The sequence below is a fragment of the Trachemys scripta genome, chromosome 8 (genome assembly GCF_013100865.1).
Source record: "Trachemys scripta elegans isolate TJP31775 chromosome 8, CAS_Tse_1.0, whole genome shotgun sequence".
Taxonomy (NCBI): Eukaryota; Metazoa; Chordata; order Testudines; family Emydidae; genus Trachemys; species Trachemys scripta.
Genome location: NC_048305.1, coordinates 211,772 through 236,847, shown reverse-complemented (window position 1 = coordinate 236,847; position 25,076 = coordinate 211,772). Strand labels below are relative to the sequence as shown.

General features: G+C 43.9%; 1 protein-coding gene across 1 annotated transcript in view; it reads left to right on the top strand.

Moving 5' to 3' along the window:
* The window catches only part of KDM3B (lysine demethylase 3B), a 103,206-nt gene that overhangs the window by 35,316 nt on the left and 42,814 nt on the right, over positions 1-25,076 (top strand). The window contains exons 4-10 of the mRNA XM_034780458.1: positions 161-266; positions 4,692-4,816; positions 6,737-6,808; positions 7,756-8,334; positions 13,632-14,877; positions 15,666-15,867; positions 22,426-22,640. Coding sequence (XP_034636349.1) covers positions 161-266; positions 4,692-4,816; positions 6,737-6,808; positions 7,756-8,334; positions 13,632-14,877; positions 15,666-15,867; positions 22,426-22,640 — 2,545 coding nt within the window. The remainder of the gene's footprint in view (positions 1-160; positions 267-4,691; positions 4,817-6,736; positions 6,809-7,755; positions 8,335-13,631; positions 14,878-15,665; positions 15,868-22,425; positions 22,641-25,076) is intronic.

Genomic DNA, 25,076 nt, shown 5'->3' with positions numbered 1-25,076 from the left:
ATATTGAGAAGCTTGTTTACTTTTGTTTTGATGGAGGTCAGATATTCTTCTCCATTAGAGCTTCCAGAATAGAGAGGCCAGAGAGCTGTGGCCCCCAGTAGTATAACTACTATGTTGTCTACTGGCTTTCTTGCATTCAAGACTTCTTTGTCATTGGCAGATGGGAACAGAGAGCCAGAACCAAGTTCTGCAGGAGCAATCTGAACTGAGAGACTCGGTCAACGCATTAATTAGTGACCAGAAACTTCAGGAAATATTTAGCAGAGGTAAGACCAACTGGCTTGCAGCTTGGGGGCTTGGATTGTGCATGAGTTTGTGTTCCGGAGAGGAGTCCCAAAACAAACAGTAATACCCATTGTTTGAAGTTCCACTCTATAAGTTAATATGTCCAAAATTCTTTGTGAGGAGAGTTTAATTATTGCTTTCTTGCAGTTAATTGGAAAGGTAGATTGCTGTTTAACGGGAATTGTCTGTAGCGATTGCTCATTCACAATCACTATAGTTAAGGTTGCAAAACAGCTTCCATTATAATCCAATCCCAGGCATTCACAATTTCCTCAAATATCAACCGTTTGGGCTGAATTTTTAAATGCTTAGTCTGCCTGAAGGTGAATTCTTCTGAAAAATAAAACGTAATCCTTTAAGCCATCTTTGCTATCTTGAAGGCCGAAAACCCACCACTTTGCTGTCTGAGATTCTAATTATGTCCTTTTAAGCATGACTGCACAAATGACTGAAGTTTTAAACTTGGCATCACCCATTCTTACTCATATGGCATTCTGACTTGCTTCAATTGCTGGACCACACAGAGGTTTGTGTGTGCTACAGCTGTTGGCTAACAGACCCTGGGTGTCTTAGCTCAGGCAATAGAGGCTCATAGTTTTCAATACAGAGGCTGCAGAGTTTGAACCCTGCTACCAATGATCTTCTTGGAGCATCACATTACATTGGTATGGACATAGTTCTTGGTGGGTACTAGTGCCTTTGGTTTAACACACACATGAATGTTAGGAAGAAACTTCTCATCCAGGCAGGTTACTTTATTAACTGTCTAGTATGGAATTTCTTGCCCTGTCTTCTGAGGCATTTGGTTATGGTCACTGTCAGTGTCCGCATACTGGACTAGATGGACTTCAGTGGTTTGATTTCTTCTGGCAACTCCTGTGTTCCAAGATTTGGGAAAAAACTGCGCATTGCACATTGGCAGTAGAAAATTTCCTTACATCTGTAGAAGAATTGTGCATACATGTCCAAGTAATTAGGCATATTAGTTGGTTCCGTGAACTTGTTTTTTTGCTTGCAGTTTACACTCAGATGGGATACAAGTGAGGATTCTTCTTCGAGTAATATCCTTATGGGTGTTCCACTTCAGGTGTGATTGTGCCCCATGAACCTCCACAGGGAGGCAAGTGTGGTATTCCGGTACCTCACCAATTGGCTACTGGAAGATCCATTTTACGATGAGACCTTATTAGTCACAAAGAAGGCTATAGCACTGTTCCTAAAGCTAGAGCTTCACCTAAAGATCCTGAAGTCTACTTTAACCCTTGTAGAAGGCCTAGAATTCAGAGGGGCATCCCTAGATGTGACAACCCCCAAGGCTTACTTTCCAATGCACAGGTTTATGACACCATCACACTGTCACTACCATCCAGGTCAGTCTTCAAACATTTGCAAGAAACTGCATTAAACTCTTGGGGCATATGGCAGCTTTGCACCTTCATAGTAAGCCATCCAAGGTTGCATCTTCACTCCCTATAGGGGTGGTTCAGAACCATTTGCCTTCCAAACAAACACAGCGTAGACAGGAATTTGTTCTCTCTGTAAGTTCCCCTAGCCTCTGTTTACCAGAAGCTGGGAATGGGCTGAAGCACTTGGCATTGGCCACTGTCAGAAAACAGGATACTGGGCTAGATGGACCATTGGTCTGACCCAATATGGCCATTTTTATGTTTTTTGGTAAAGGACTACCTTGACTGGTGGGAAGACTCCCATAGTGTCCATGCTGGTGTCCAGTTTACCCAGCCACCCCCAGCAGTTACAGTAACAAAGTAACAACAGATGCATCTCTATTGAGGAGCGCACCTGGACACTCACCCTGTTCGGGCTGGTGTTCTCCGAACAAGATCACTCTACACATCAAGCTGCTGGAACTCAGAGCAGTTAGAAATGCCTGTCTCTGTTTTCTGCCATTGATCAGGAGCAGGTGCATCAAGATCATGACAGATGATGTGGCCTACATGTTTTATATCAATTGAGAAGAGAGATCCCCTTCCGTTTATGACAAAGCTGTAGGACTATGGAATTGGTGCATAGACAATTGTATCCATGTGTCTGCAGTATACTTTCCTGGCATTCAGGACTCTCGGAAGACATTTCTCCCAGGATTACAAATGGGCGCTGGATGCTTGGTCTCTCGATCACACATTTCAGATTTGGGGTCTCCCAGAGGTGGACCTCTTTGCCACGGCCAAGAACAAAGGTGTGCTCAGTTCTGTTTGAGAGGGGTACTGGGCCATCACTCCTGGGGGATGCCTTTCTCCTATGTTGGGCATCAGGACTGCTATATGTTTTTCCCTCTCCAACAACTTTACTACTGAAGGTGGTGAACAAGGTAAGATAGGACAAGACCAGGGTCATACCGATAGTCCCAAAATGGCTGAGACAGACATGGTTTGCTTACCTCATGCTGCTGGCAGTTTGTCAAGCAATGTGCCTCCTGACCATTTCCCATCTCCTTTCCTTCACCCTAGCCTGAGAGTTTGTCATATCATAGCATGGCTCATTGATGGTTTGCAAGGATAGAAATGATCTGTTCTGTGGAGGTACTGTTAAACAGTAGAAATGAGTCTATCTGCAATATCTACCTTCAGAAATGGAAGAGATTCAACTGTTGGTGTGATCTGTGGCATCTTTCACCTGTTTCTTCCTCACTGTCAAATATTCTGGACTACTTCCTGGAACTGAAGAAGATGGGGTTATCTATGAGCCTTATCAAAGTTCACTTGGCAGCTATAACAGCTTTTCATTCTCCCGTCAAAGGTTTCTCAGTGTTTACCTGTTGTATCATAGTGAGATTTATCAGAGTAGGGAAACTTTCCCTCAAATCAAGCGTCCATCTCAGCTTGAGATCTTAATTTGTTCTCAGATGCCTTATGAGACCTTCCTTTAAACCAATGGCAATTTCTCTACTGAAGTTATCTGTGGAGATTGCCTTCTTGGTAGCCATTACATCTGCTCCAAGAGTGGGAGAGAGAGGAACCCAAATGGCACACCCTCTCTTCACAGTATTTTTCAAAGATAAGGTTTTGCTATGCCTACACCCCTAATTCTTACATAAGGTTTCATCTGAATTCCATATTAATCAGGTCATTCATTTCTCAGTTTTCTTCCCTAAATCACATCTGACTAAGGAGGACACTATATTACATATGCTTGATGTTAAAAAGGGCATTAGCCTTTTACCTGGACAGAACTAAATCCTTTTGAAAGTCTCCCAAACTGTCAGTTGCTGACAACTCTAAGGAATCTACAATTTCCAATCAAGGACTTTGTAGGTGGATATCTGGATATATCATTCCTTGTTATCAATCTAATATTCAACCTTCTGTTGGGATATTAACCATTCAACAAAGGGATCACTCTACCTTAGTGACATTTTCCCAGGAAGTTTCCATCAATGAGATCTGCAGGGCTGCCACTTGGACTTCTGTACACACTTTTTCAAAGTAATCCATGATTCAACTTCAGCTGCTGCTTGTGAGTCTGCAGTACTATCTACAACATTGAACTACTCCAAAGCCCCCTACTCCTGCTGAGGCTGCTGCTGCTTAGTCACCTGAAGTGGAGCACCCACAGGGACACTACTTGAAGGAGAGATTACTCACCCTGTAAGTAACTGGAGTTCTTTTAGGCAAGGGTGTGTGCGTCTCTCCCTACAGGTGCTCCACTACGTGCCCTCCTTCCCCTCTACTTCAGCTTTGTGGAGAAGGAGCTGAGGGCAGTTCTCCAGCGCAGCACTATATAGCCTTGGTGTGAGGCACAAGGATGTGTAAGGCACGTGTATGGGCTGAATGAACTCTGCTACCAAAAGACTCTAATCTAAGGTACATAGGGTACGCGGCACCTGAAGTGGATCACCCACAGGGACACACACTTTGAAGAACTCCAGTTGCTGCACAGGGTGAGGAACCTCTCCTTATAAACTCAAGGTGGAATTTCACAAGGACTTCACAGTAAAGTCACATGGTTACTCACGATGTGTGTATGTCTGGATTTTTTTTCTAATTATTTATTCATTTGTAGGTGACAGAGGGGAAAAAAGTATTTAGGAGGGAGTCAGTTGCCTTGTTTCAGGTTCTAGGTTGAGTCTGTAAGGCTGGGTTTTTCAGATCTTCTCAAAACATAATTTTACTTGTAAATTGATCAAATTTGACCTAATAATTATTGACACAAACGTGAGCCTCACAGTGCTATTTTAACCACATTTTTCAACAGAACTGTGCTTAGATGATGTATTTGCTGTGAGCAAAATCTGTAATAAAACTTGGTAATCTGTTTCCTTGCACCAGGAGACGAGTGCTTTCAACCTTAACTCAGCACACATTGCTGTCTGTATTATGCACCCTTAATGGTACAGTGCAAATAATTTGTCTGCAGATATACTCAGTTGATCTGGCTCTCTTTTTCAGGTCCCTACAGTGTCCAAGGCCAAAGAGTTAAGGTGTACCAACCAGAGGATGAAAATAGCTGGCTCTGTGGTGTTGTGACCTGTCAAGACCCCATCACTCGTCTTATGGAAGTGTCCGTGACTGAGGTGAAGGCCTGAAGCACTTCGTTTGGGCTTCTAAAACATGAGTTCCCTGCATCGCTTGGTGAACATACCATTCTCCACAAAATTTGAATTTTGTTGTCTGTTGGCTAGTGTCTCCTAAAGATGTGTAATCACATGGTACTTCATGGACAGGTCACTTTTCTTACCTCACAGGGCTTATATTACAAAATATACAATGCACAATTCAGTTAGGGGAGGATGTAGAGAGATGCTTGGCGAGGACAAAAATATTGTAGGAAAATTGTATTGTAGGAAGTGGATGAGAAGGAGGAGAGGATATTGTTAGACAAGCAGAAGGTTACTTTTCCATGATTGTCATATTATGGCCATCAAATGCCATCTTTCTTGGCTTCTTCCTTATACGTCACCTTGGTATACACATTGCCTGAAACAGGTGAAGCATGAAGGAGGATTGCTAGGTTCTAGGGGTCAAAATCTCAGTCTGAACCCACCTTTTTGATGTGTAGTCTTGGATGAACAGGAATCCAGGTATCAGTGCTTCCAGAAACTTCCAATCAGCAGACCCAAGTGGTGGGTAGCATGATGAATTATAACTGTCTACAGCACTGACTGTTATGTACTCTTTGTTGTGAGAAGGGTTGTGTTTTTTTTTTTTGTTTTTTTTCCTCCAATCCTCCATGATAAAATAAAATAGGATATCTCCATTAATTTATATTTTATCTCCTAGAACTGGAAGGGACCTTGAAAGGTCATAGAGTCCAGCCCCCTGCCTTCACTAGCAGGACCAAGTACTGATTTTGCCCCAGATCCCTAAGTGGACCGCTCAAGGATTGAACTCACAACCCTGGGTTTAGCAGGCCAATGCTCAAACCACTGAGCTATCCCTCCCCCTAAGATCATTTGTATTCAGATTGAACTTTTTGGATTGTTTGGAGGCAGAACTAGTTCTGGACAGGAACAGAATTTTCTTTGCTTGAATTTTAGCCAATATGACTTGCAGGAGGAGTTTCTGGCCACTCCTTCTGAATCCGATTCATGTATCTCCTGGCTGATGAACTCTACTGAAGAGACAGGGAGTCTGTTAGAAGAGATTCTTAATTGTTTCCATGTGGGAGAGCAAGGTGACATTCTTAAGTAAGGAAGTGATCATTTGGCTCAAGAAACAATCATCTGACATTGATATTGCTAATTATTGACTGGTCTCTAATCTTCCTTTTTGTGGGGGAAGCTAATAGAGAATGGGTGGCATCAACTGACATGTTTCCTTGTCAGTTTAGAAGAAAAGACAAAATTGGAAGGGAATGAATTCAAAATGGAAGAAGGGAACTTAAGGCTTGTCTACATTATCCGCTGGATCGATGGGCAGCAATCGATCCAGCGGGGGTCAATTTATCGCATCTAGTCTAGACGCGATAAATCGACCACCGAGTGCTCTCCCATCGACTTTGGTACTCCACCAGGGCGAGAGGCGCAGGAGGAGTTGACTGGAGAGCGTCAGCCGTCGACTTACTGCAGTGTCTTCACTGCGGTAAGTAGATCTAAGTACATCAACTTCAGCTACGTTATTCACGTAGCTGAAGTTGTGTAATTTAGCTCGATCTCGATCCCGCTTCCCCCCAGTGTAGACCAGACTTTCGTGGCAGAACTGTCTCCAGAGGTGCTCAACAGGACTGATAAATGAATGGAGACAGAAAAATGAGAACAGAGTAGGACCCAAATTTGAGGGTTAGAGAAGTTGAGAAAGGGTGGTGAAACAGTTCAGAGAGGAGTGTAGTGAAAGCAGAGATGTTGACAAGTGAGGACAGGGAGAGAAGGAGGCGAGTGAGGGAAAAGAGGGTCTGCACGCTGTCTTATGTTCATTGTTATCTCTTAGCTGGTAATTTGACTGAATATTTTTTTTCTTTCTTCCTTGTTTTTTGCTGCCCACCTCATAAAAATCAGACTGGTGAGATAAAGTCAGTGGATCCGCGACTGGTTCATGTAGTGATGGACAATTCTGTTCCACCAAATGAGGTACTGTATTGTGTCATGTCTCTGCATGTTTAATCAGGAGCTTTAGAAAGTATCCTGCGATCATTTGGGAGGAAACAACTTGAAGAGGAGTTCTGGTCACTGAGAGTATTTGAGAAGTCCACTGGAGCTGAGAGGAGGGTTTCCTATATGTATGTTGTGGACAATAAAATAGTCAGATTATGCACTCGGCTTCCTTTAAAAGTCCATTTCCTTTTAACACAAGCTTGCTGTGAGTTTAATGAGTTTGGAATTACTCTTACTGGAGAGAAAAGTTGGACTAATGGCATCTAAGGGTTGTCTTGCTTCATTCTAAGGGGTTGCACTGTGAAGGAGGCTGTCCTGGTGATCACTGCCTCTGGTTTCAGGAAATGCCTCCTCTCCTCCCTTGCTACAGCAGTCTATCTCCCCTCCTAACTACAATCCTTTTCTGAAATTTGGGGCTATTATTTCTGTGGATTGAAGAACAGGCTGCCTCCTAGGATGCTGGCAGAGTTGCCAGCTGTGTTGGACTGGAAGTTTTGCCTTAAAGGAAAATGATTTATATCACTGGAATTTATCACTATCGGTATATAAATCATTTCAAAATTCAGTTTTACTTCAAGATGATAACCCACTAACCAGAATTGCCCATTGTGCTGATGTACCACCACCTGGCAACCTAGCTCCATTAATAAATGAGTGAAACTGTTTGCTATGGAGGACCCTGTTCTAATGTAAAAAAACAAGAGGCCGGTGTGCACACATGCAATTTTATATATTAAAAACTTCCATTGCGGTATCTGTCTAAAATAACTATTTCTGAGTTTAATGTAGTGTATCAAATCTATTATTCTAACAAATGAAATATTTTCCTTTAAGAGATGGGAAAAGAGTGGACCTTCTGGTTCTGGCCTGACAGGCTGGATGACCCTTTGCCTATAGTGATTACTTAATTTTATTTATTCTAGGGAGGGGGCCTAAAAGCAGCTAAATCTTCGAAAGGGAAAAAGAAGAGAGAGAGTATGGAAGGAAAGGATGGACGAAGGAGGAAAAATGCTTCAGACTCCGGATGTGATCCTGCAACAAAGAAGCTAAAAGAGAGGGGTGAAGTGGATAGTAATGGGAGTGATGGAGGTGAGGCAAGCAGGCCTCCTTGGAAAGGAGGCACTGGAAGTGAAACAGGGCTGGATGCAAGGGCCAAGCAGCTGCCTCCTTTTGTTCCTCAGATTAATCGCAATATTCGCTTTGCCACTTACACCAAAGAGAATGGCCGAACTCTGGTGGTGCAGGATGAGCCAGTGGTTGGTGACACACCTGTACCCTTCACTCCTTTTTCTTCAGCCGCTAGTCAAGCACAGCTGGTTGGAGCTGGATGTAAAGAGGCAGGAAAATCACTGGAACAGGTTGGCCAAAGCATGGGGGCTTCTCCAGCAGCTGTTACTACAGCTGCTTTGACACCAACAACTGTGCGGATCTCTGACACTGGCATGTCAGCAGTTACTGGACAAGAGAAACAGAAAACAGGCTGGTCACAAGCTCAGGGAGAGGTGAGTTGCCTGCAGCCTAGAAGATTCAAAGTACAACTAGAAAACTTTGGAAATATATTTTCTAAAGTCACTTATTGTAATAAGTTCCCACCCTTGGGTCTGTGTCTACAGGAACTCTAAAACCTTTACAGTTCTGGGGCATCTCACTCTCCTCTCCCTCCAGCTCTTCCCCCTCTGACATGTGGTACGTTCGGTCCTTGTGGAGGTAAAGTTTCAGTCCCTCTCACTTCCTCTTTTTTTTGCCACTTACCAGTAGAGATGCTTCCATGGACAGGTTTTCTGCCCCACCACAAAGTCAGCTTAAAGCTGATAGAACAACCTTTTTGCATTTTCTGACAGTCTTCCAGTAGCAGCACGAACTTGGCTCATTTCTGTCTTCTTTCTTTGTTCTTGTTACATGTGAAACTGTCTTTATTAGATACCGTTAATGACTATGTAAAATGCAGTGTGTCTGAGTGAATTGTGTTGATTGAACCTTTAACTTTTGTAATCTTAACTGCTGCTATTGGAATCTTTTTTAAATTGTGCAACCTTCAAATTACCTTAATACACACTACTATATTTAATGTAATTAAGTTTGATATTCTCACATGGAAGATACTATTTAAGAGCATATCTTGCTATTAAGTATTGTACTCTGACAAACTATTGATAGAATCTGCCTGAAGGTCAAAAGTTAAACTGAAAGACATAGAAATGCACTGGAGACTGCTTGAAGATGCTTTTAGTTACAGAAGGTCTGCATATTCAAGGAAGAAAAAAGTAAAAAGCTGGAGGGAAACTGGTTAAATAACAACAAGGCAGAAGATTTTATGTAGCCTTTAAGAATGAAAATCCAACCCAAGAGAAACTAATAAAGTAGACTTTGCAGGTAAAAGAAGAACGTAAGAACGGTCACACAGGGTCAGACCAAAGGTCCATCTGGCCCAGTATCCTGTCTTCTGACAGTGGCCAATGCCAGATGCCCCAGAGGGAATGAACAGAGAAGGTAATCATCAAGTGATCCACCCCCTGTTGCCCATTCCCAGCTTCTGGCAAACAGAGGCTAGGGGCACCATCCCTTCCCATCCTGGCTAATAACCATTGATGGACCTATCCTCCATGAATTTATCTAGTTTTTTTTTTGAACCCTGTTATAGTCTTGGCCTTCACAACATTCTCTGGCAAGGAATTCCACGAGTTGACTGTGCGTTGTGTGGAAAACATACTTCCTTTTGTTTGTTTTTAATCCTGCTGCCTATTAATTTAATTTGGTGGCCCCTAGTTCTTGTGTTATGAGAAGAAATAATCACTTCCTTATTTATTTTCACCACCCCAGTCATGATTTTATAGACTTCTATTGTATTCCCCCCCTTAGTCGTCTCTTTTCCAAGCTGAAAATGGTGACTCTGAATAAATTTAAAGACTACTATGTAAATTCTTGGCGAAATGAAGACAGGCAAGCATATTAGAAGTAGGAAGCTCACTGAGTCACTAGAGCTACACAACCACTACAGTGTAAAAGAGATCATATAATGTGATTAGACTGCATAAAGGGTAAATGTTTAATTTGCAGCAGTCTCCATAACATAGGATAATGAAGGTTGGAAGGAGAGAAATATCTCCCTCAGTGGTTATTCTTCGGACTCTTCTGAGAAATAAAACTGCAATAAATCATCAGGGCTGTGGAATATTCATCAAAGAATTTAGAGGGAACTGAAGTCCAATGTAATGGAGCTACTAACGTCATATTTTATTATGGGAGAGTGGGCACCATTGTACTGGTCTCTAAAGGCACAGAGGGAGATATTGGTAATTATAGACCAATGAGACATGTAGGGTGACATCTCATTGATCTATAATTATCAATATCTGAGGTGTTAATTGATCCAAGCATCTATATAAGTGGGAGTGGAAGGTTTAGATTTTATTGGTAAATGTCAGTAAATGTTAATTTCACCACAGACACACACACATTCCCATTGATGATGATTGAAAATTACAGATCGGCAAAGTAAGAAAAATGCTACTTGAGAACTTCTTAGAGTTTGAGTTAAGGATGTTTACTTTGTATATTTTAACATATGATGTTGACAATTTGTGTTTTTAATGGCTATAAAACTTTTTGAATGTCAACATCTACTGTAATTAAATAGTTGTCTGACCCCCCATATTATCCAACACCCCCATAATTTTGCCCAACTGTGAAAATTTAAATAGATAAAAATAAACTTAAATATAAATTGATATTAGCCATTACAATTATTAAATAAAAATTGAATTCTACGAAGCCTAAATATAAGCAGAAAATGCAAGGCACAAGCAAGCCCATATTCTGTAAGGGCAAGTCATTCCTCTGTAGCCTATTAACATTCTTTAGAAAAGACTAATAAAATAAGAGTGCAAAGGAATTGATAAATAAAATTTTTAGCTCTCAGAACAGGCTAATAGAAGAGCCCATTAAAGAAATATGATTACTTTGTGTTGAGTTCAAATTGTAATAAATTAAATTGCTGGAGATAGTAAAGTAGGAGGAACTATAATGGTCACAGAGACAGAAATTACCCTCAGATATGAAGAGATTTGAAATATGACATAAGAGAGATTCACTTTGGGGAAATGAAGCTAATACACCTAGGAAAAGATAATCTCAAGCATCCTACACTTGGAGTGTTCCTTCTGGGAGGCAGTAATGTAGAAAGAGTGTGAAGGTTGATCATGGTCAGCAAATTAAACATAGGTTTGTAGTGTGATGGGGCTATAAAAAAAAAAAAAAGCTTATGGGCTATTAGGCTGCGTATGCAGAGGTGTTATGAAGCAGAGAGGCAACTGTTCCACTTTATATGGCTCTGGGGTACCTGCACCTAGAACACTGCATGCAGTTCTGGGTACATTGTTTATGGCAAGATTGTCAAATGGGGAGTTCAGAGGAGAAAACAAAAATGATCATGAGGATGCAGGGACTGACTCATAAGAAAATCTTGATCTCAATATGTATAGCTTGATTGAGTGATGGAACAAAGGAACTTGGATACCACCATGATGCGTGAAGTAGAAGAACCTGATAGTTATAGAAGCCTATAAATATATGAAGGGTATAAAAAACAAATGTGATACATAAGAATGGCCCTGCTGGGTCAGACCAATGGCCCATCTAGCCCAGTGTCCTGTCTTCCAACAGTGGCCAGTGCCAAATGCTTCAGAAGTAATGAACAGAACAGGTAGTTTGAGTGATCCCTCCCCTGTCCTCCAGTCCCAGCTTCTGGCAGTCAGAGGCTTAAGGACATGGGGTTGCATCCCTGACCATCTTGGCCAATGGTCATCGATGGACCTATCCTCCATGAACTTATGAATTATTTTTTAACCCAATTATACTTTTGGTCTTCACAACCTCTCCTGGCAATGAGTTCCACAGGTTTACTGTGCATTGTGTGACATGCTTCCTTATGTTTATTTTAAACCTGCTGCCTGTTAATTTCATTGGGTGACCCCTGACTCCTGTGTTATGTGAAAGTGGGGCTATAAGTAGGAGTAATAAGGTGAAAGAGAGAATCTAGGCCAGGGGTGGGCAAACTACGGCCCGCGGGCCAGATCCGGCCCCTCAGGGCTTTGGATCCAGCCCGCAGGATTGCCCCCTGTGGTGCCACGGGCCCCCTGCCGCTCTCAGAAGCGGCCAGCACCATGTCCCTGCGCGCTCTCCCCCCCCGGGGGGGGGAGGAGGGCAGAGGGTGCTGTATGTTACCCTTGCCTCCAGGCAGCGCCCCCCCCACAGTTCCCATTGGCCGGGAGCGGGGAACCGCAGCCAATGGGAGTTTCGGGGGAGGTACCTGGAGGCGTGGCAAGGGCTGCGCACGCGGAGCCCTCAGTCTCCCGCTCCCCCAGGGGCTGCAGCGCTTCCTGGAGTGGCACGGCATGGGGTCAGGGCATGCATTCAGGGAGCCTGCCCTGGCTCCGGTGCCTGCCGCTGCCACCCTGGAACCACTTCAGGTAAGCGGTGCCAGGCCAGAGCCCGAACCCCTTCTGAACCTCGCCCACCAACTCCCTGCCCCAAACCCCCTGCCTGCATCTCGCACCCCTCCTGAACCCTGAGCCCCCTCCCGCAGTCCGCACCCCTCCTGCACCCTGAGCCCCCCATACACCCCACACCCTTCCTCTGCCCCAATCCCTTGCCCTGAGCCCCTTCCTGCCCACCGCACCCCCTCCCACATCCTGCACTCCGTCCCGCACCCCAACCCCCTGCCCCAGCACTGAATACAATTTCCCCACCCAGATGTGGCCCTCAGCCCAAAAAGTTTGCCCACTCCTGATCTAGGCTAATGGTCAGGAAAAGCTCCCTAACAATGGGAGGAATCAGGCTGTGGAATAGCCTCCCTAGGAAAGTGGTGGAAACCTCAGTGCTTGTGACTTAAAAAATAAAAAATAAATTGGTCAAAGTGTTATTGTAAGGAATGATCCTCCATTGGGTTGGAGATTAACTGAATTATCTAATATGAGGCGGGGATAAGCATGCTGTTTTTTAAGCGTGGTTCTTGTTAGAAAGATGCTGTTTCTCAGACAATGGAAGACAATTAAAAGGTTATGTAACTCTCTGAAAAAAGAATAAGACGACTTAAAAACAGCATAGCAAAGGCCAGTTGAGTACTTGCTTTTCCATAATACATTAAAGATGAGTTTAAACTGATCCATAATGCATAGTATAAGACCATTACTATTGCAAGATATTGGGTAAAAAGTGATTCTTAAGACACAGACACTCTAGTTACATTAGCTAGGATAGAATTACAGAGGCTATACATTCTTATATTGAAACACATAAATGGATGACGATCTGAGGGCTAGATGCAATATTGTACCACGAGGAGATATTTCTCAGCTAGCTTCATTATGGTGATTTCAGGTTTTCCTCTGAAATATCTAGCATTGACTGTTCTTGGAGATAAGATTCCAGATTAGGTAGACAATTCATATATCAGTTCTGTGTTCCATAGTGTGACAAGGCATTAATAAAACTTGATTGGCCTTTCCACCCTTAATTTGTAACTGCCATGAGCTGGATAGTTACATCTGTGGGGGTGGCGGAAGGAAATTCCTTTTCTGTATTACTTTGGTAGACATTCCAAACTTTTAAGTTTGGAGAAAGCTGCATTGGTGCAAGTAATGATTTCTGCTGTGACTTCCCATGGCAGGTATGTGAGAAGCATGTGAAGGATGTGATTGTGTAATTAGTAGCAATGGGCAAAGTTCTGCTGGTTTAGCTACTCAATCATCTTTTTAGAGGAAATCATTTTGTTAGTTAACTCTCTTCAATTTTGTTTCAGAATTCCCGAAATTCACTTCTGACCTCTTCTGGATTTGGAGCATCTCTCCCAACTGCATCCCAGCCTTTGGCATTTGGGGATGGAAGAAGCCAATCAAATGGAGTATTGTCTCCAGCAAACAAGCCTGTTGGGTTTCCATTTGGATGTAGCACTGGGCAAGAGACTCAGAAAGACTCTGATCTGTCAAAGAACTTATTTTTTCAGTGCATGTCCCAGAATCTGCCCTCCAGTAACTATTTCACGGTCATCTCAGAGAGTTTGGCTGAAGAGCCCTCTAGTCGGGACTCATTCAAACAGAGTGCGGACAGTCTGGGCTCTGGGATCTGTAAAAGTAAATCTCTTCTTGCAGCAGACACTAAACCTGCAGCCCCATCTGGCAGTTCTGTGGACCGGAAGCTGCCCTTGGAGTCTATGCCCACCCTCACTCCAGCCTTTTCACGAAGCCTCTTGAATACTCGACCTGCAGATAATCATGAAAACCTATTTTTACAGCCCCCAAAACTGTCCCGAGAGGAGCCCTCCAATCCTTTCCTGGCATTTGCTGAGAAAGCAGAACTCAGTCCTTTCAGCAGCTTTGCATCTTCATCTCAGACCGTATCTATACCCCCTTCAGCTATGGGTCTAAAGGCTGCTTCTAGCTGGCCAGAATCACACACCTCAACAGACTCTTCTCTAGCTAAGAAGAAAACCTTGTTCATAACAACAGATTCCTCCAAGATGGTTTCTAATGCTCCTAGTTCAGCTGCTGTTGCTGGTGTTCAGAGCCCATCCACTGTGGGGAATGGCCGTTCCAGCTCACCCACTGGCAGCCTGACACAGCCTATTGAGATGCCCACGCTCTCCTCCAGCCCAACAGAAGAAAAGCCATCTGTTGGGCCTGGGCAGCAAGACAATCCTCTCCTGAAAACTTTTTCTAATGTGTTTGGCAGGCACCCGCCTGGCTTTTTCTCTTCACAGGCAGAGTTTGCACAGGAGAACAAAGCCCCCTTTGAAGCTGTGAAAAGGTTCTCTTTAGACGAGCGGAGCATGACATCCAGACAGGACTCAGATTCTAGTACCAACAGTGACCTGTCAGACTTGAGTGATTCTGAGGAGCAGCTGCAGGCCAAGGCCTGTCTAAAGGGAATCCCAGAGCATCTGATTGGCAAGCTCGGCCCCAGTGGAGAGCGGAATGCTGAACTGCTGCTGGGAAAAGGGAAAGGGAAGCAGGCCCCAAAGGGCCGGCCTCGCACAGCCCCCCTGAAAGGTGAAGCGTTCAGGACAGGAATACGTGAGAACATGAAGGGATGGGATACTGTTTTTTGCACTGCACACTTTCTGTATGGCAAACCTTATGATTTTTCACCCTGGTATAAACCCTGCATTACTAGTACAGACACAAAATATTAGTAGGGGAAAAAGCTTGGAGTTTTTAAAAGATGTGATGTTTGATGTAAGAATATCTGCAGGTACGTTCACTAGGGAAAAAGCTAAGAAAGTTCATGGCACAGTTAACAGGGGTATGCTTCAGAATTAAAGATAACCATTAATAGACTTTCCCATTGGCATGTTATTCCACAATTGTTTATTAAGGCAGTTTTACACTTTCATTTGAAGCATATGGTACTATCCAGTGCTCTGAGGCAGAGGACTGGATTGTATACATCCTTGGTCTTGCCAATTTGGTGGACTCTAAACCATGTTGGAGGTGAGAAGAGTAAAGGGTTGGAATTGCTTGGAGATGCATTTTGCTAGTTTTTCAGCATTTTGAGTTTATACAACATTATTCAGCCAAATTGTTTTTCACATTCTGCATTATTTCTTTCTTTCTAAAATATCCATCACTGAAGTGGTATGGCATGTTTGGGGAGCCTATTGTAGGCAAAAGTTTCTATCAAAACTAGGGGGAGCAGTCTGCTGTGCAAGGGGTAACCCTGGGTTCATTACTCTGGAAGGAATGCATTTTTCAGAGAGGATCTTGGAAAATATGCTTCTTGGAGTTGTTCATTGCTGTTGTAGTTTGACTGATGGTCTCATTTTTCCCCTTTCATACAGTTGGCCAGTCTGTGCTGAAAGACATGAGTAAGGTGAGAAAGCTGAAGCAGTCAGGAGAGCCTTTCCTCCAGGATGGATCTTGCATCAATGTAGCCCCTCATCTGCACAAGTGTCGGGAGTGTCGTCTGGAGCGGTACCGCAAGTTTAAGGAGCAGGAGCAGGATGACTCAACTGTGGCCTGTCGCTTCTTCCATTTTCGGAGGTGCTGAATCTCTGCTTCATATGTAATGTTTTTGCAGCACTTCAAACTTGTGACGTGCGAAGTATTTTGTTCTTGGACTTTTTAACTTGCCTGGGTATCCTAATGAAGGTTTTGACCATTCCGAAAGAACTCTAGCCAGGTGACAGTTTATCATTGTCCTGCAAGGAGAACAGCTGCCATTGCTGTTATCCCCCTTCAGCTAACTCAAAAGCTACAGCTATATGATACTAACTGGATGGCTTCATGCCAGGTCCCAGGAGACTGAATTTGCTTCCAAATCTCAGTAAAATTTCACTGCTGGATACTAAGGTCCTGTACTGAAATAACTATTCTTTTCCATCTTTCTTTAATGAGGTTGGGACAGAGTTAGTTGTTAGCTAGGCTAAAAATCCTAATTGAATGTTGCCAGTTCAAAGCTAATGTTGGAGAAAATATGTAACTGGCCTTAAGAGTAGCTGTCTCTCTCTCCATGGTACACCAGCCACTTTCCCAATTCCTTAATGGGTTGTATCTCTCGATCTCCTTAACCAGGCCCTCCTGACTGTGTGCTTGCATGGTTTGGAGAAAGATAAACAGCTCATTTTTAGAGAAATAAAAAGCAGTGACTCCGATGTACAGTATACTACTACTACTAGAAAATCATCATCTTTGAGTACTGACTCACGTACATTCCATATACACCATTATCCGAGATTTTTCCTTCTGTGGTATCCGTCGGCCAGCTCTAGCGCCCTCTGGTGCCGCATGCTCATGCGTCAGTATAAGAAGGGCTGCCAGACATGCACCCTCTCAGTTCCTTCTTACTGCCCGTGATGGTTGCTGGAATAACTCCTCTTGCTTTGGCAAGACTTCTTTTCAGTGGTTTTGGACTCTGGTTCATAGTTTGTTAGTTTAAGTACAGTTTTAGTGCATATAGATATTGTAGTTAGTGTTAGTGTAAATAGATAATCCCTATTGTTGAGGGATTCTTTTCACCCCAGGGGCCGGGCATGCCCTGGTCCCAGGGCTTCAAACCATGTGCCTCCTGCAGCAAACCTATGCCCATGAGCGACCCACACTCTAGTTGCTTGAAGTGCTTGAGAGAAACTCACGTGAGGGACAAATGCCATATTTGTCAGAACTTTTGGACCCCCCCACACAAAAAAAATAGAGAAATAAGACTGAAGGTTATCCTAATGGAATCGCTCTCAGACCGGCCTCAGAGCCAAGTTGCTTTGATTAGACACCAAGCACTTCGGCCTCACTGTGAAGTGCTTCTCTGGCACTGTGCTCTGCCCAGCACTATTCATCTCCAGTGCCAAGGAAGAAGCACAAAAAGCAGAGAACCGAGAGTGCAGAAGAAGGACAAGCATGGGGAAGGCAGCAGAGTGTGACCTGCGTCAGGCAACTCCTCCATTCCCAGTCCCATGGTGGCACTGTTAACTCCACCCACAATATAGAATCCAGTACGGGACCCTCCGCTGACACCTGGAAGCCACCGTGGCACCAGCAGTCTGATGGTTCCATCGATCCCTGGGGCCTTTGCAGCGGCCAAGGACTTATTTTGCTCCTGATTCCCCGACTCTGATGGGATAGCTGCTGGCCCCAATGTCCATGAGCAGGAAGGAGCATGGATCTTGGAGCTCCTTCCTGGGCGCCCTGGGTCCTTCTAGGGTCAAGCTGACCCTGATACTGTTGTCACGACCGTCTCCAGTCCTCGGACCCCCGGCATTGAATGGAGGCAGAGAGAGGTACTACTCCACAGTGGTCACCGAGGGAGGACTTCTGAGTCTGAAGGGGAGCCCTACGTTCAACCTAAGGGCCACCACTGGTATCCAGCCTATGCACCACCAGACCTTGGCGTGAGTCCCCCTGCTAGCACCTGGCCAACGGGTCAGTGGCCATATGGTAACCCTTGGGTGTTTCCCCCGGTACTGGGTCCTCCCTCCCATTGATCATACTCTGTGGTTTCCAAGAGGCAGGCAATCGCTCCTTTCTGCTTGGCACCTGACCCCGACCCTGGTATCTATGTTCAGGATGTAGTTCCCATGGATGTCATTGCGGCTGAGGAAGGAGTCCCTCCTCTGGTGAAAGTGGCTGCCTTCTCCTCCCCAGATGAGGCTGTCTTAGGGCCGAGTAGCTCACTTCCTCAGGGCTCACCGGGACCTTCTGAAGGGGATAGCAGCTAACCTGGGGCTGGAGCTTAAGGAATCATCACACAGCCTTATTGACATTCTGGCTGCAGCTGTCCAAAATGGCCTTGCTCATTAATGAGGTTGTAATGGGTTTGGTCAAGGCCCTGTGGCAAACTCCTTCTCTGCCCCCCACCTCAAAGAGGGCAGAAAAGAAATATTATGTGCCAGCAAGTGGGTAAAAGTACCTATACTCCCACCCTCCCACCAGGGTCCCTGGTTGTGTCAGCAGCCAATGAGAGGGGCAGGCAGGGCCAGATGAGCACTACCCCCGAAACAAAAGAATGCAATAAAACTGGACCTGTTTGGGAGAAAAGTTTATTCAATGGGTAGCCTACAGCTGCGTATCTGGAGATACGACTACAATCTGTGGGACGACTTAGCCAAGTTTAAAGACACTCTGCTGCAGGACTCAAGGCAGAAATTCTCTGCCCTCTTGGAGAAGGGCATGAATGTGGCTGGGTCATCTCTCCAGGCAGCTCTGGACAATAACCTCTGCTGTCACCATGAGGCAGTGCTTTTGGCTCCAGTCCTCAGAACTTCCTCACGAGGTCCAAGAGTCCATCCAGGATCTCCTCTTTCAAGATTCCTCTTTATTCTCAGAGCAGACAGACATGAGACTTCGTGGCCTGAAGGACTCAAGGGCCACTCTCAGCGTGGTCCTGCATAATATCGGACTGCTGGGTGCTAAGTACAGTGACAATCAGCTATACCTTTCAGTTTACATAGAATCATAGAATATCAGGGTTGTCCCCTACACTTTCCAAAAACTTCCTGGATTGTCTGTGCACCAGATTGCTCTCCCAGCAGATATCAGGGTGATTGAAGTCCCCCATTAGAACCAGGGCCTGTAATCTTTATTCGACATTGGTGAGGCCTCATCTGGAGTACTGTGTCCAGTTTTGGCCCCACCCTACAAGAAGGATATGGAAAAATTAGAAAGAGTCCAGCGGAGGGCAACAAAAATGATTAGGGGTCTGGAGCACATGACTTATGAGGAGAGGCTGAGGGAACTGGGATTGTTTAGTCTGCAGAAGAGAAGAATGAGGGGGGATTTGATAGCTGCTTTCAGCTACCTGAAGGGGGGTTCCAAAGAGGATGGAGCTCGGCTGTTCTCAGCGGTGGCAGACGACAGAACAAGGAGCAATGGTCTCAAGTTGCAGTGGGGGAGGTCTAGGTTGGATATTAGGAAACACTATTTCACTAGGAGGGTGGTGAAGCACTGGAATGCGTTACCTAGGGAGGTGGTGGAATATCCTTCCTTAGAGGTTTTTAAGACCCGGCTTGACAAAGCCCTGGCTGGGATGATTTAGTTGGGAATTGGTCCTGCTTTGAGCAGGGGGTTGGACTAGATGACCTCCTGAGGTCCCTTCCAACCCTGATATTCTATGATTCTATGATAAGCAGGAAGGGGTAGCGATCTGAGGGCTTGATGAGTCTCCGCAATCTCTCCGTCACATCGTGAATCCTAGCTCCTGGCAAGCAGCAGACTTTTCATTTTTTCCGGTCAGGACGGCAGATAGATGACTCAGTCCCCCTGAGGAGGGAGTCCCCGACCACCACTACCTGCCTTTTTCTTCTTCTGGAAGTCACATGCTGCCAAATTTCTTCACCGTCCTTCTGTCCCCGCTGTGCAGCTTGCTCCAATTCTTCAGAATGTTGTGCCCGTAGAAGCATATCCTGACGTCTGTCTAGGAAATCTTCGTTTTCTCTTATGCAACGCAGGGTTGATACTTGTTTCTCCAGACCTTGAACCTTCTCTTCCAACATGGAGACCAGCTTGCACTTTGTACAGACAAAGTCGCTTCTGTCCTGTGGAAGAGAGACTAACATGGCACATCCTGTGCAGGTCACGACAGCTGATCGCTCACCATCCATTTTATCTTCCCTCTAAGAGCTTCCTCAGCTGTTGCAACAACCACTCAGAGGAGCCTGCAAGTTGAAAGCCTCAGCGGGCTCTCCCCAGGGGAACTCCCAGTCAAACTCCCTCTGTTAGCCTCTCCGCTGTTCTCTGCTCTGCTGCAGCTGACTGCCATCCATCCCACCCTCTATCCTTGTCCCTCTTCAGGGACCCTTCTCATGAGCAACTCCTTGCCCAGGAGGTGCAATCCCTCCTGTGGATCGGGGCCATGGAGAAGGTTCCTCAAGACTTGAGAGAAAGGGGTTTTACTCCCAATATTTCCTGATTCCAAAGACTAAGGGGAGCTTTGGCCCATTTTGGACTTGTGGCACCTCAATAGATATCTCAAGAAACTGAGGTTCTGCATGGTCTCCCGGGCCTCCATCATTCCTTCCCTGGATCCAGGGTACTGGTACGCCTCCCTCAATTTAAAGGATGCCTACTTTCACATTTGTGTCTTCCGTGGCCACAGAAGATTTCTCAGGTTTATTGTAAACCAGTGCCACTACCAATTCACTGCTCTCCCATTCGGTCACCTTCCGAGCGCTGGGCCTATTGATAAATGAGCAAAAGTCAACTCTTTGTTCCAGTTCAGAGAATAGTGTTTACTGGGGCAGTGCTCGACTCAACCTAAGCCAGAGCTTTCCTTCCGCAAACCAATTCCAGACTGTCGGATCACAAGCTAAATATGAGCCAACAGTGTAACACTACTGCAAAAAAAAACAAAAAACAAAAAAAACAAACATCATTCTGGGATGTATTAGCATGAGTTTTGTAAGCAAGACACGACAAGTTATTCTGCTCTACTACATGCTGATAAGGCCTCAGTTGGAGTATTGTGTCCAGTTCTGGGTGCCACATTTCAGGAAAGATGTGGACAAATTAGAGAGAGTCCAGAGAAGAGCAACAAAAATTATTAAATGTCAAGAAAACATGACCTGTGAGGGAAGATTGAAAAAAATGGGATTGTTTAGTCTGGAGAAGAGAAGACTGAGAGAGGACATGATAACATACATAAAAGTACATAAGTACATAAAAGGTTGTTACAAGAAGGAGAGAGGAAAATTGTTCTCTTTAACGTCTGAGGATAGGAAAAGAAGCAATGGACTTATATTGCAGCAAGGATTGGACACTAGGAAAAACTTCCTATCAGGGTGGTTAAGCACTGGAATATAAGTGCCTAGGGAAGTTGGTGAATCTTCATCATTAGAGATTTTTAGGAGCAGGTTAGACAAACATCTGTCAGAGATAGTCTAGATGGTACTTATTCCTGCCATTAGTGCAGGGGACTGGACTAGACCTCTCAAGGTTCTTTCCAGTCCTATGATTCTGTGATTCTATCTCTAAGAAACACAGTTACAGAAGATTAGTAACCGTTTTGTTTTGTTTTGTTTTTTTGTCGGGGGGATGGTTGCGGGAGAGGCGGTGCTTTGTCTCTCGCTTCATTGGTTTTAAAGCTAAATTAGTACTGGAGTGAGAAGTTTGAAATAAGTTCTTCTCTTAGAATAGAGAGTATAGCAGAAGTGCAAGCTTCCTTGATATGTTGTGGTGCCCCCACCAGATGTACGTCAGCTTTGATCTGGGGGGCTTCCTCTGTGACTGAAGAGTAGTTCTTCCTCTGACAACTGGCATTGGTTTCTGCTGAGACTGGTGGCATGCATGGTGGGTATTTTGCATGTCCAGTATAAGCCAGCCTGAGATTAGTTCTAACATGTCAGCCGTTGAAACAGTTGTCAAGTTACATCAACTTTGTCCCTGGGGACCACGTTTTTAAAGGTACTTAGGCATAGCTGCACTCAGCGTTGCAATGCTGAAGTCTCTTTTTTTTTTTAAAGGGATTTAAGCATTTAGGAGCTGAAATCCTATTGATAATATCTAAATCCTGTTAGAAAATGATTTAGGCTTCTAAATCAGTTAGGCATTGTAACGCTGAGTGCAGCAACACCTAAATACCTTTAAAAATCTGGGCCTAACATTGTAGGCTGACTTTGAGTTAGTAGAGAGAGGCTCTGTATCCTATTCCCAATTCCCGATTTATTTATTTCCCCCCCTGTTCCCCTACAGCATTTTTTCAGAATCTAGGAAATGACTTGTGCTAAGAGTCAGAATGGAGAACAGTGCACAGGACTTTAGATACTGTCACCTACCAGACCAGATAACTCCAGATGACTCTTATCACCGTGGTCCCTTGACACTTTTCAGTACTGTTATTTCCCAAACCTGAATCATTTTCCTTATGTAGAGCTCTCCATCACCACTTGCTTGTAAGGGATGGATCCGTTTCCTATTAGCTGTCTACTGCCGTTGCCTTCACATAACCTGCTGTGCCTTTCCGGATATAGATATGAATTGTACTGGTTGAAGAGTATAGATGTAGAGGAAACCTTTCTTCTCCTTTCTGGGTGCATGTTGTGACGTGGATGGCTGCAGAAGGTAGATGGCAACCATTGTGCTCCTTGTTGACTAGCTTATACTGTTTTGTTTCAGACTGATATTTACTCGGAAAGGTATCCTACGAGTGGAAGGATTCTTAAATCCCCAGCAGAGTGATCCTGATGCCATGAGCCTGTGGATTCCGTCGTCTTCCCCTGCAGAGGGTATTGACCTGGAGACCTCTAAATATATCCTGGCCAATGTTGGGGACCAGTTCTGCCAACTTGTTATGTCTGAGAAGGAGGCAATGATGATGGTGGAGCCACACCGTAAGCTGTTGGTTTTACTCCTTTTTGTAATGTCTGTACAGTACAGTGGAATGGGACTGAAGTAGGGCTATCAAGCGATTTTTAAAAAAATTAAACGCGATTAAACAATAAAAGAATACAATTTATTTAAATATTTTTGGATGTTTTCTACATTTTCAAATATATTGATTTCAATTACAAAACAGAATACAATGTGTACAGTGCTCACTCCATATTTATTTTTGATTACAAGTATGTGCACTGTAAAAAAAAAATAGTATTTTTCAGTTCACCTAATATAAGTACTGTAGTGCAATCTCTTTATCATGAAAGTTGAACTTACAACTGTAGAATTATGTACAAAAAGTTGCATTCAAAAATAAAACAATGTAAAATTTTAGAGCCTGCAAGTCCACTCAGTCCTACTTCTTGTTCAGCCAGTCCCTCAGACAAACAAGTTTGTTTACATTTGCAGGAGATAATGACCGCTTCTTGTTTACAATGTCACCTGAAAGTGAGAACAGGCGTTCTCATGGCACTGTTGTAGCCGGCATCACAAGCTATTTACGTGCCAGATGTGCTAAAGATTCATATGTCCCTTCATGCTTCAGCTGCCATTCCAGGGGACATGCGTTCTGCTGTGACAGGTTCTGCTCGATAATAGTCCAAAGCAGTGAGGACCAATGCATGTTCATTTTCATTATCTGAGTCAGATGCCACCAGCAGAAGGTTCATTTTCTTTTTTGGTGGTTCAGGTTCTGTAATTTCCGCATTGGAGGATTGGTCTTTAAGACTTCTGAAAGTATGCTCCACACTTCATCCCTTTCAGATTTTGGAAGGCACTTCAGATTCTTAAACCTCGGGTGGAGTGCTGAGCTATCTTTAGAAATCTCACATTGGTACCTTGTTTGCGTTTTGTGAAATTTGCCGTGAAAATGATCTTAAAACCAAACGTGCTGGGTCACCATCAGAGACTGCTCTAATATGAAATATATGGCAGAATACAGGTAAAACACCAGGAGGCATACAATTCTCCCCCAAGGAGTGCAGTCACGAATTTAATTAATGCATTATTTTTTTTTTTAACAAGCGTGGAATCAGCATGGAAGCATGTCTTCTGGAATGGTGGCCGAAGCATGAAGGGCCATAAGATGTTTAGCATATCTGGCACGTAAATACCTTGCAATGCCGGCGACAAAAGTGCCATGCAAATGCCTGTTCTCACTTTCTGGTGACATTGCAAGTAAGAAAAAGGCAGCATTATCTCCTGTAAATGTAGACAAACTTGTTTATCTTAGAGATTGGCTGAAAACGAAGTAGGACTGAGTGGACTTGTAGGAAGTTTTACATTGTTTTGTTTTTGGGTGCAATTATGTGTGTTTAAAAAAAAAAAAAAAACAACAACCAGAAAAAAAAAAAACCACAACAAAAAAACCCTACATTTTAAGTTGCACATTCACGACAGAGATTGCACTACAGTAATAGTATTTTTCAATTCCTCATACAATTTCTTCTGTTTATCATTTTTACAGTGCAAATTTGTAATAAATCTGTGTTATTTCAATTAAAACACAGAATACAATATACATGAAACTATAGAAAATCATCAAAAATATTTAATTTCAATTGGTAATCTATTGTTTTAACAGTGCAATTAAAACTGATTAATCGCGATTAATTTTTTTAATCCTGATTAATTTTTTTGAGTTAATCACGTGAGTTATCTGCAATTAATTGACAGCCCTAGTCTGAAGGAATAAATTTTGATCCTCGTTGTAACACTTCTACTTTCCTTCTTTCAAAGAGGTTGTGTTTCTTCCTCTAGAGTGTGAGAGAAACTGAGACCATCTTCAGGGAGTTCCCTCTTCCGTCAGAGCAGTTTGTCGTGTGAAAGAACAAATACATTGCCAGAAACTGTTAATTCTATATTAAATAAGGAAAGCAAAAATTATTTTCCTTCAGCAACTGCCTGACCCAAGATCCTGAGAAAATAGAAATGAATGTAATCTACTGTTCACATAGGCAGCTCTACTTTGGGATCGAGTAAGACTTTGGGCCATTGATCATGGATGCATATACTATTTATTGTGATTTCTTAATGGCTGAACTTCTTGAATCCACTGCTGACTGCCTGTACAACCAAAATTCACTCCTTTGCACCACCCTAACATAGTACAGCCCTCATCTCACCCCATCTTGCCGCCTCTAATGCCCCAAGAAAAAGCTGAGCCGATTATGAGTCCAGATGATGAAGATGTCATCAATGTAGCGCAAGTAGAGTAGGGGCATTAGGGGACAAGAGCTGAGGAAGCGTTGTTCTAAGTCAGCCATAAAAATGAAGAATGATCCCTCTGTCTCACAGATCTTGGGAGACAGGCCAGTCCTCGCTTACAGACAGCCCCCCAACCTGAAGCAAATACTCACCAGCAACCACATACCACACAACAAAAACACTAA